The following is a 12,022-nucleotide window of genomic DNA, read 5'->3' as shown; positions in this document are numbered from 1 at the left end:
TATAACATTATAGCTATTCATTATTGTAGCTTATTCTTACCAACCAGTTCGAATAATTATATTCTGTGTATGTAGCAATTAGTTTTGCCTTTTAAACAATTAGTTGTTAGATTGTTGTAATACTGAGGCTAGATTGCAAAATCAAGAGATTATAAAGAATGAATAAGCAAATCTATAGAATTTTGCTATACTAAAATAAGTTATAAGGATATGTAATTAAAATGCTTCCCTCAAAGAAACAAAAACAAGTGGCTAGTAAGAATTTTTATGTTTAAAAAGTTATTATAATATTGTGCTTATAAAATTTTCTAATATATAAACAATTTTGTATTAACCAACTCAATATTGAGAATCACTTTGCTACAAATGGTAAATTAATAGCGAAGAATTTCTCAAATATCTCAAAGATATTATTATTGATATTATCAATATTTTTAAATTACAAAATATGTTATACATTTTTTATATCATTTACAGGTAGATCAATGAGTACAACTTATTTAACTAATTACAATATGTGTTTATCTGAACCAAAGATCGTTCTAGACAAGAATTTTGTTACTCAATATTTTAAATCTAAAAGAAATACAAAGAAAAATGTTACCTTAAAATGTAATGAAATAATTTTTGGAGAAAATAAAACTCTAGTCACTTTAGAAAAATGTGGAGATCATGATAAAAATAAATTATCAGTTAAAAATGTGTTATCTAATAAATGGATGTTGGTTAAAGAGAAGGAGATAGTTTTGGAAGGATTGATTTTCAATCAAAATAACAATTTTTTTCACGATATCAATGAGTACATCACACAACAATTTATTGAAACAAATCCTTCCCAAAACTATTCAAATAGTCAAAATTTAGACAGTTATGGTTGCAAGTCCCAGCTATATAATAAAATTAAATCTGAAGATAATCATAATTTTGTTAACAATAAAAATGCAATGTTTATCAAAGAAGATCCAGTTAACATGGAGTGTGGAGATGATATTCTTTATACATATGGTAATAGTTATTATAATGAAAAAGTGGTGACAAAAACAAATCTAATTGAAATGGAGTGTGGAGATGACATTCTTTTTACAAATGGCTCTAACTATGATGAACATGCAGGGACTACATTAGTGGGATCAGATGAGCTGGAGTGTGGTGATGATATTCTTTTTACAAATGGAACTAATTATTACTACTCTGATGAGAATAGTGTAGAAGGAAATCTAGGTTTCAGTTACTGTTATGAGAATCCACAAACAAATGTCTTGAAAGATGAAATTAAGCAGAAAAATTATATTAAAAATGCTAGAACTCCAATTATAGATACTTTTGAAAAGCAAGAAGATGACTTTCACTATGGCAACAAATGTGGTTTTATCAATCAAGAACTTTATGTTTCTTCTCAACCTTCTAGACTACTGAATGAAAACTATAATTTAAAATGTGAAACCTGTGATCGACCATTTAAAAATTTGTCCTTACTGAAAAAGCATCAATTAGAATCTTGTAGCTTAAAATATTTCTACACATGCATATTTTGTTCAAGTACTTCATGGTATAGCAGCACATTGAAAAATCACATTGAAGTAGTACACAGTACAGAGTTGGATAAAGAAAATATAGATGACATCATGGAAATAATCAAACGGTCTAAACAAGTAGAAAATGGTAATTAATTAAATCTGTATCCTTGTTAAATTTGTATTGTGTTGTTCCTACTGGGTGAATTACATTTAAAAAAAATTCTTGTTCAAGCATGCCACAGAGGAACAAAAAAAACTGTAAAAATAGGAGCACAAACGAAAAAGAAGAAAATTTATATAAATTATAATGGTGAGTTCATAATAAATCGAATATATTGAAATTACACGTTTCAATTTTCCAAATGGATATTATTTATAGAAATCAAACAATTATTGAACATATGTTGCTTCGAATGCAACAAACATCCACAATATGTGCGAGGAAAAACCGAGCCGTATTGTAAACAATGTCATGAGGAATATACTTTCCAGTGTCGAAAGTGTAGTCGATTTTATTTCAAATACACATCGGCTTTGCTGCATGTTAAACGAAATTGTAAAAAGAAAATAAGCAATACAACTTTCATCACAAATAATCAAACGGAACAAGGACAAGAAAAGAGCTCAAATACTTTGCAAAACAAATCCGGTACGTTATACTGATCACTTGTCAAGCAAACACGTCGTCAATGACAAATCTCCAATCGTTACACCTAATACTAACATTATCTATTAGCATTCCCAAGTTAAGGTCCGACTAAAATTATTTTAAAGATATGTATTTTTATTTCCCATATTATCAGATGCAATTTTATACAAAAACTGAAAAAACATTAACTTAACAATGTAGTTACATTTAAAAATTCTTTTCTCAATTTCAAATAACAGCTATGCAAATAGTCATTCATATATTGACAAAAATTCTCACAAGTTTATTTTCATGATAGTGAATTAAGTTTTGTTCAAAATACAATTAATAAAATATTTATAAAATAGGACTTTGTATATTATTAGAAAAAACGAACGATTAGGACTTAAAAGAGAAAGAATATTCATAATCCCATTAACATAATTGCATAATTCCTTTCTTAAAATAAAAAAATAATTTTAACGTTATGAAAGATTTGCTAGATTATTACGCCAAAGGTCAATATCGTAAATAAAATTAGTAATTCATTCACCATTTCAGATTCGATCAAATACTTCAAAACCTTCTGTGCCACATGCAATAAGTCGAAACAAAAAGATTGTGTCACTAAAACAATATGTTGGAATTGCAACAAAACTTCCATTAAATATCAATGTGACGTCTGCAAAAAACTTTTTAAAGTCAGAATCATGGCAAAGCGTCATTCGCAAACGTGCGGTAGACAATGGCAAAAACTTACAAGTTCGTCATTGCCAACCAATGCTTTGCTTGATCACAACTATTATCGCAAAAGCAAAATCAAAAGTCAGTCGAGAGATAATAGATTGCCAAACAAATACAGCAACCATAACTGAATTAATTTTATCTTGATATAAGCCTGACAAAAGCATTTAAAGAGAAAAAGGCGACAATTTTTTATTTTTTTACAACACTGAATTCCATGTTTGACACATTATGTGTGAAAGATTGTATTTATATTTCATTTTTTATATTTTAATAGGAATATGAACAAAGAGGTACTTCTTTATTAAAGAATGATTATTGAATAATTACACATTTATTTTAAATATGTGACTGTGATTGTTACCATATTGCTACAAAGATTTTTCTAAGTATATGAGTAGATAAAGAGGATGATGCTCTACTTCCATATTTCTATACTCCAGCAGGACGTATAAAAATAAATATATATAGAAAAAAATAATAACACTAAGTTTAATACACTATAGTTTATTATTATACTTTTATAACAAACTAATATACAATTTTGTAACTTGTACCTTTTTCATGTATTAATGCAAATTTGAATAATAAAAATTGTTTTTTCTACTTAAGAGAATTTTATATATATACCAACACTCTTTTAATCCTTTAAACAAATTAAAATCAATTAAAAAACTCACGAATTATACAACTTTCAGATCAACTACAAAGTATACTATGTATCATCTGTGAACGCGAACGCGAAGAAAACATTATTGTTAACCTTGTGTTAAACTGTACGACGGATCATAAGTGCACGTTATTTCAACTGATTAAATTTGGCAATTTGAGCACAATTGTAATAGCACAAAATTTGAATTTTTACCAACTTAAACATGTGCAAAAATGTTTTGTTGGTTTGTCCTTTAACTTTTATTATTTAATTGTGAGTTTGAGCAATAAGAAAAACGGTCGCTTTTGAGCTCGAATTGAAGTTGAAAGATTCGCTATATAATTGACAAGCGAGCGTCATTCATTGTAATTTGGTTTGTTAAAAATGATGACATTAATTTCAAAGAGTTTCGTACTTCTATTGACTTCTATTCTAAGGTAAGAATCTTACTACATCAATATAATTTATTTCAATCTTATAAAAAATTAAAATATCCAATATAGTACCACCGCGGAAAAGTTAATAATCGACACAGACGCCGGAGGTGACGATGGAGTTGCGATTCTTATGCTCTTGAGAGCAGAAGCTTTGAATGAATCTCCATACGAAATCGTGGCTATCACTTGTACCTACGGCAATACGAAGGAAGAAAATGTCGAGAACAATGTGATTCGCATTCTGAGCTTCGCCAACAGAACAGACGTCAGTGTGTAAACTCTACATATGCACACATACAAATGCATATTAATAATAAATTTATGATTGTTCTTCATATCGAAGATTCCCGTGTACAGAGGAGCAAAGCGACCGCTATTAACCGTTAATTTTGCCACTGACAATACCTATGGCAAGGATGGATTTGGTGACAGTTTACCACTACTAAGATCGAATGTAAAAAAAATCGAGTCCATGCACGCATCTTTAGCGATTATCGAATTGACGAAGAAATACGAACGTAAGTGGTGCAGTTTATCAAAATGAAACAAAACAAAATAACAAATGCTTATTGACTTGAATATATATAGGAAACGTTAGTATCGTCATGCTTGGTCCAACGACCAATGTCGCTTTGGCTGCCTCTCTCGACGGCAATTTGGTCGGCCGCATGAAAAAATTTCACGTCATGGGCTCGAGTATCGCCGGTCGAGGCAACTACAAAGCTAACGTGGAATTCAACTTTGCCGCCGATCCGGAGGGCAATTTCATACTACTGAGTTCGACCAACAGTTCACAGTTGACTTTGTTCCCTTGGGAAACTGCATATAACGCCAGAATTATTAAGGTGAAATTTTTACACTTTCACGAACGACTTTTGAACTACTCTGTAGGACAAATTAATAATAAAAACTTTCTATTTTTTTTTCAATGAGGCTTGGAGAATCCAAATCCTTGGTAAGATGACTTCACCTTATATGAAGTTTATCAATGCAATTGAACATGTAGCCTTAAATTCTCCGCGCAAATTCTACATCAGTGCAGATTCTTTAACAGTTGCCACGATGTTGTGGCCTCAGATTATTAAGTCAAGCATCGAAACTTATGTACAGGCTGTGACTGATGGTGCTGCCAGAGGTTCAGTACTAGTGGAATACCGAAAATCTATAGAAAGAGCAAATAAACCTAATGCTAGAATCATTCAATCGGTCGACATCGCACTTTTTAAGGAAGCGTTCACTTATTATTTAACATGTGTAAGAGTAGCTTGCTAGGGTTTTTTTTATGGCAGAGAAATAAATCCAAGTAGTGTTACTAATATCGATGAATGCCAAAATTATCTAATCCATTGTTAGGGAATTGTTCAAAGAAGTCATAATTTATTATGTGATTTACGAATAGAAGTTGCTTGCTAACATTTTATTTCTTGAATGTTTCCACCTTCGCAATTACAAAATCGATTGATTTGTATTATTAATTAAAATTTGTATTTCAAGATAATTGTTATTTGATGAGTTTTTGAGCGAGCAGCGTTCTGCTTGTACTTACTGTTCACTCGAAAGGAATTTAGCTGAAACCATCGACGGTCACCCGTAGCATTTCGCAACCAAGCTATATGACTGATGAATAGTGTGTTAGAAAATTTGAGTTGAACTTTATCTTCTCTTCCCAGGGGTTGGTGAGGAATCAAAAACTCAAATAATTTAAATTGCGGTAGTGTTGATACTATCGAACATATATTTACCGTATTATATGTTTTAGATTTAACCTTAGATAATTTATTGCATGCGGGATCTGGCCCAGCCTGCCGAAGGGCTTTAATACTTAGTAAAAGATTGAAGCTTCTATTTAATTTGTATAACCGGTACATATTATTCTATTTTAAATGGATAAAATTATATATATATATATATAATAATATAATATATATATATATATATATATATATATATATATATATATATATATATATATAATATGCTATGCCGAATACTATATAATCATTCCGGTTCTTCAAAAGAAAAGTATGTCAAATATTTCTTATGGCATGAAATATTTGTAATAAAAGACGAATTGAATATATAAATATCGAAACATTGCGAGTTAAAGAAAAAAACAAACAAAATGCGCAAGCAGAGGGAAGCCGCGTGTCAGCCGAAAGACAGGCCAGTTTAACGATTCGACTAAAAATTTTGTTCAAAATTTTTGGAATCTGCAAAAAGCCATGCATTCGTTATATGATAGTAAATTTCAAATCATGATCACAAATAAATTGCGCATAATCTTTTAAACAAATAAATTGTCAATAACTGATGATCTATTATTTTTTCGCCAATTATCATCTTCGAAATTCTTCATTTTACATCTTCGTTCAGGCTTTTGCCCAGACAATCTAAGATTCTATACTAAAAACGAAACACATTCGATTAAAATCTAATCTACTATGGTTGAAATCGCTTCGATCTTATCAAATTTTCGATTCGTCGCACGCCTCTACCGATTAGTTTTTCTTTATTATAAATTCACTGAGTTCAGTGTCGATAGAATCCCGTATAATCTTTTTCGAATTAAAATATCTGCCCAATTTTCACATTGTTATTTAATTTTCACGAAGCGCAAGAAGGTAAAAAGTGTCCCGCCGTCGGTACTCCCACAGTTTGATATGTTGCCCTGCTCAACAATTTATATGTCCAGAAGAAAAAAAGGTCGATTTTATCCGATTCTACGTATTTTATCCGTTAAATTCAAACTTATCAGTTCTCTTTTCGATAAACATGATACGTTTTATTTAAATTGCAATCGTTTAAACAAATTAGCAGCAAATAGTTTTTTTTTATTGCAACAATTTTGTTATAGATAATTTAAAATATACGCATTTGATGCATTAAAATGAAAGTTTCTGTTTTAGTTTCATTTTTTTTGTAAAATGCGAATTTTGAAAGGTGTCCAATTGGACGATTTTCAATAATTTTAGATACTAATAACTATTGCATATTTTTTGAAAATTGAACCACTTATTTATCCTTCAAATATTTCCCTACAATCTGAGCAGTTTCAAAGTTTACTTTGAACCCTTCAAATTCTATACGCGCCATTCAAAGTGAGCTCCTATTTCGATATACGTATCTTGAAAGGTATCAGGAAAGAAACGGAAATCATCCAGGGGGCTATTTCACATTCACTGCTATCGTGTTTGTTCTTGACAAATAAGTATATCTTTCAATTTTTTCAATTTTCAAAAAATATACAATAAATAGAAAACAATTATCATCCGAAGTTAGTGAAAATCTTCAAATTTAAGACATTTAAAAGTTTATAATTTATGAAATTGACATTTTACAAAAAAATGACAAAAGACCCTTTCTTGTTAAAATATATCAAATTACTTAAAAAAGGACCGACATGATCGGATTTAGATAATCAAAACATCTAATAATCATCATTTTTACTTTTGGACTTATATTTTATAGCACACGATGGCCAGCCTGCAGATTTCTGTCAGCGCATCACGTTTTACCAAAAAAATCTGTTTCTTTAAAAATAAATTAAAGTGTAAAATTTTAGATATAACGATTTCAAAAAAAGAAATCGTACTGCATTCTACGGACGCTGAACACGAAGAACTTAACATACGTTACAATGTATATTCAGGTGCCAATACGAGCAGCACAGCGGTGATGTGTGAACGTCACGAGTCACGAGACTAGTTTCATTCTTCCCTCCTTTCGGCAGCAGCAGCTCCATCATTGTTGGCGCTCGTCGCGACTCGCGCGAGGAGAGCAGCAGGAGAGCAGCTGCTACACAAGTTGAATATAGCCTTTGCTCCGCTGTACGTCATCGTTGTGTCCGCTTATTTCTTTCTTTACTCTGTTTTTTGTCCACATTGTTTATAACTTATTACTGCGTTCCGCGCATATGTTTGTAAAAATGTGGAAAAGACGACGCAGAAGCTGAGCTTATGCATGCGGCAAGTGTGCGTTAGTATTTGAATTTTCAAATATATTTTACCTTATGTGTACATGTGCGTGTGTGTGTATAGTGATTTAGATTTATTGCATATGTATTTACACTTTTTCACTGTGCCTCAGTTATTTGTTTATAGAGTCATGTGTTATTATAGTTCATGATTATCAAGAGAATGTTTTTTTCATCGTTTGATTAATGTTGATTGAAAGTTTTAGTGAAGAACGTTGGCACGCAAATGTTGAACTTGTTGGTTAGGTAATACGCTCTCTTAGTGTGTACATCAATTTATCTCACAAAATATTTTCTTACAGCTTGCCCATAAACAATGTTAAAATTGAAGGATTTTGAGGATAATGCATTTGGATACTAATACTCCATGTAAAGAAATGGTCGAATTGAATATGACAGTAGCTTCTGAACAACAAATTTCTTTTCTCGAAGAAGACCTTGCCCTCAGTTCTTCTGCCCATGGTAAGTTTATGTAAAATAAGATAATGAATAATTGTAAATGAAATGTCAAAATTTGTTTCATTACAAATTTATTTCAAATTATTAATACAATAATTTTATCAGAAGGTCATTCGACACATTCACCTTTGAATGATTAGTTTATTTTCTATCAATAGCTTTGTTTATTTTACAGATGTCAAATGTATCATGGTAAACGAAAATAGAATAATGTTGATTTTTTAATTTTCTAACAAATTATCAATGTGTTATGCATGTAGAACCTTGAAAATTGACCTTTACATATAATTTTGATAACTGCAATGTATAAATTCACTGGAGTATCAGTACTCAGTATCATCACAGTAAATGGAAAATTTTTCATTTTATTAACCTTATCATTGTTGACTACTGTATTTGTCAATAAACTGAACTCTATAATTTTTTTAGATTGAATTTTATCATGACTTTAGACTTTAGTTTTGTATGAACTCAAATTTTTTTCTTTAAAATGTGTAATATAGATCGGTAAATAACTGTTCTTAATTATTTTTTAACAAAAACACTTCATTTATTTAAAACATAGATCTTTTTTACAATTATAATTTATACAAAATAAAATATTACATAGTTTGTAAATCCTGTGTGAATTCAATTGTGCAGAACCACAGACAATAATTTTCATGCAAAGTAGAATAGTTTCAATTTGAAATATGCATAATATGTACCAGGAGTGTGAAAATTGGGCTTTTATTCATAATTAGAGAAGTATTGCAAGAGGTGCAGTAATCATAAACCAGTAGCAGTAAACGCGCTTAAATTCTGTATACAGCTTCCGAAAGTTTTCGTAAAATTTCGCGCAACTTTTGTCGACGTTATAAATACATTTCTGTATATTGTGACATATTTCAATGACAAACTTTTACATTTTACAGACTCTCTGGTAGAGAGAACAATAACTGAGGCGGAGGAGAAAACTCACGATGAGACAACATGTCAGAGCCCAGCAGCAGTGGATAAGCCACCGGCGCCAATATACGTGAGCGAAGACGCGATGGATTGCAATTACGACGAATCGTCATCGAACTTATCGAAACATTTCGAGTTACCTGAAGAACAAAGTCCTGAGCTCTTTGAGAGCGACGCCGACGATGAAGCCGAGAGTACAACTTCGACATTTCCGATTGTTGCAATCTCGCAAGAACCATCTCAACCTACACAACCGAGTCCAAAAAAACTTACTCCTGCCGAGCTTATACTCAAAGCTGATAGGTACATAAGACGGAGAGTTCATAAGTTTCTTAGTGGTGTACCACCGCCACCGAATCACACTATCTCTCAAAGGGATTGCGATGATTTTCTCGCAGAAATCAAACGTAATAGGAGTTACTTTTGGGCCGATCCTTTCGAAGGCGAGATATCTAAGGAAGCTAACGTCTCGACTTCATCGGAGGTAGGTTTTTAATGAACATTTCTGATTGCTTTTCACTTCATTTTATCTCCTGTGGTATATAAAAACAGTCAAGAATCTGGATTACAAATTTATCAAAATTTTAATTGATCTAGTGATCAGATCCGAATGAAGAATCAACGGTTTAGTTTTATTAAAGCTTCTCATACTTCAAATTCTACTCTTTATCATTATCTTAGCTATATATTTATTCAAATTTAGAGTTTAATAATTAATTGTTTTTCCTCGCAGACATCCACGTACAGTAAAGCGGAAAGCAGCACAAACATGAGTACGGACGAAAAGAAAATCTTTCATCCACCGAAAGGGAGTCTGCGAAATCTTAGCACAGCTTTCGACGCATGCGAACAGTTGAGTAACTCCAGACACGACAACAACGAATCCTTAATGAATTTTCCAGATAACGGAAATTCATTTTCATCGTTGTTGAATAATTCCTCGTTCTTATCGGTGTCGACACTGGCCTTAAACGAGGAGAGCAAATTGGGTGATAGCGGTATACAAGAACAACCTCCTATGTCTTACATGTCGATGAACGTTAACGAAGTAACTAAATTACCTTTCAAAGATGCATTTGCACACAGATGTCACGACATATAGTAAGTTGAACAATTTACTATTTCACTTAATTTAAGTTTAATTACTTATTTATTCAATGCACAATTTTTCATTTGTAGTTACAACAGAAATAGATTCGTTGAAGATTTTGAGAATCTACGAGTAAAATTATGTGATAGGTATATTGGTAACGAGACCCAATCGACGTGCAATGTTTGGTTCGTCAAGCAAGCACCAAACAGTGTCAGAAAGCGAGGTTTACTGCATAAACGCAACAATGGACAAAGTCCTAGCAAACGACTGAGTCACCTTGCTCGGCGACGTAGAACGTTTTCCAGTGCTAATTTACAAGGTCTTGGCGTTGCTGAAAAGAAATTGGTCACTATTTCTGTTAGGTAAATATATAACTATTCAGATAAATTTTTGTAAGAGATTGATACAATAATGAGTTATATTTTTCTACAGGAAATATACAGGAATAATGACGCGTAAAGGTAAGAGTCCGCGAGGTAAAAGTCCTCGAGGAAAGAGTCCACGTAGTAAGACGACTCCACGTAGCTCTACAAAGAAACGTCAAATTCGAAATGGAACTCCTAGGAAACGAGTAGAATTTCCTAAGCGAGCGTTATTTCAAAGTCCACCAACTGACAAACCAGGTCCTAGTCGATTATCGACTCCGACAACTGTCACCAGTAACAATCCATCTAAAATCAAGAAAGCCTTGTTTCCAACGCCAAAGAAAAACGAAGGTACAGTTTAATTATAAATACATAAGTATTAAAGTGCAAATTTGAAAAGTATTAAGCTTTACATGTTTTGTCGTTATAAATCTAACATATGTTTAATAATATGAATATTTTATTTTGCAGCAGCCGATAGTTCGCAGTCGCTGAGTTATCCTGATTCGAGAAAGCGAAAAAGCGACGAAGAGTTGGAAAACCCGCGGCTGAAGTGGCCAAAGAGTTTATCATTTGATTGCACGCAAAATCTTGAGAGTAGTTCAAACAAATGGAATTCAACGAGGCTTCCAATGGGAACCGTTTTATCGAAAGACGGAACCCCAAACTATGGAAAATCTGAGCTCAGTGAAACACATAGAAAAGTTCGTATCAAGTTTTGATGATTATTGATACTTAATATAAATAATCATAGACTAAGTGATTTTCTGTTGTTTTTCAGAAACTATTGTGGGCCGTATCCCAGGCGTTACGTAGTAAAGGCATCGGTATGAGCCATCCGCAGTTTAAACAATATGCAACTGCTTTAGGTCGTACAGTACGGAAATACATGCCCGATCTGGAGAACAAGAACGCTCCTAAAAAACCTGGCAGCACGACCGATCGAATGCTGAAGCTCGCGAAACGTTACGTTATTGTTATAGTTGAGTCTAAGACTGCGCATTAGCAACTTTAAATTTGTACAGACGACAACTTGACAAAAACAATCGAATGAAATATACCTCTGAATTTATTAATTTTAACTTATTCACTCGACTTCTGGACGATTGTTTTCTAATCTGAACGTACTTTTATACCAATGTGATGATTGCAATTAACTTTTCTTTTTCTAATATGAAAATCTTTTCTTTCTTTTTAAGCTTGTTA

The 12,022-nt window shown here is 32.0% G+C and overlaps 3 protein-coding genes across 6 annotated transcripts; all 3 read left to right on the top strand.

The window, feature by feature from the left end:
• The first annotated feature begins 719 nt into the window (after positions 1-719).
• Positions 720-3,378, top strand: LOC131667815 (uncharacterized). Its single transcript, XM_058941524.1, has 4 exons — positions 720-1,662; positions 1,750-1,827; positions 1,897-2,166; positions 2,707-3,378. Exons 1-4 carry the CDS (start codon positions 720-722, stop codon positions 3,018-3,020), a joined length of 1,605 nt encoding a protein of 534 aa, XP_058797507.1. The 3' UTR covers positions 3,021-3,378.
• A 547-nt stretch (positions 3,379-3,925) lies between these two features.
• Positions 3,926-5,250, top strand: LOC131667814 (pyrimidine-specific ribonucleoside hydrolase RihA-like). The gene is made up of 5 exons (XM_058941521.1): positions 3,926-3,978; positions 4,045-4,243; positions 4,322-4,496; positions 4,567-4,823; positions 4,912-5,250. The coding sequence occupies exons 1-5, from the start codon at positions 3,926-3,928 to the stop codon at positions 5,248-5,250; spliced, it is 1,023 nt and encodes a 340-aa protein (XP_058797504.1).
• A 2,515-nt stretch (positions 5,251-7,765) lies between these two features.
• Positions 7,766-11,833, top strand: LOC131667860 (uncharacterized). 4 transcript variants are annotated; one of them, XM_058941597.1, is made up of 9 exons: positions 7,766-7,953; positions 8,152-8,197; positions 8,254-8,413; positions 9,325-9,842; positions 10,092-10,459; positions 10,538-10,813; positions 10,884-11,167; positions 11,288-11,520; positions 11,598-11,833. In XM_058941597.1, exons 3-9 carry the CDS (start codon positions 8,296-8,298, stop codon positions 11,820-11,822), a joined length of 2,022 nt encoding a protein of 673 aa, XP_058797580.1. In that variant the 5' UTR covers positions 7,766-7,953; positions 8,152-8,197; positions 8,254-8,295; the 3' UTR covers positions 11,823-11,833. The 4 variants fall into 4 exon arrangements, with proteins under 4 accessions (XP_058797580.1, XP_058797583.1, XP_058797582.1 ...); XM_058941598.1 differs by having other exon boundaries at positions 7,938-7,953; positions 8,158-8,197; XM_058941600.1 differs by lacking the exon at positions 8,152-8,197 and having other exon boundaries at positions 7,766-7,949.
• The last annotated feature ends 189 nt before the right edge of the window (positions 11,834-12,022 follow it).

Source organism: Phymastichus coffea, unplaced genomic scaffold, assembly GCF_024137745.1.
Source record: "Phymastichus coffea isolate CEN01 unplaced genomic scaffold, Cenicafe_Pcof_1.1 PCOF00071, whole genome shotgun sequence".
NCBI lineage: Eukaryota > Metazoa > Arthropoda > Insecta > Hymenoptera > Eulophidae > Phymastichus > Phymastichus coffea.
Note: the sequence above shows the minus strand (reverse complement) of the source record. Positions and strands in the feature narration are given on the sequence as shown.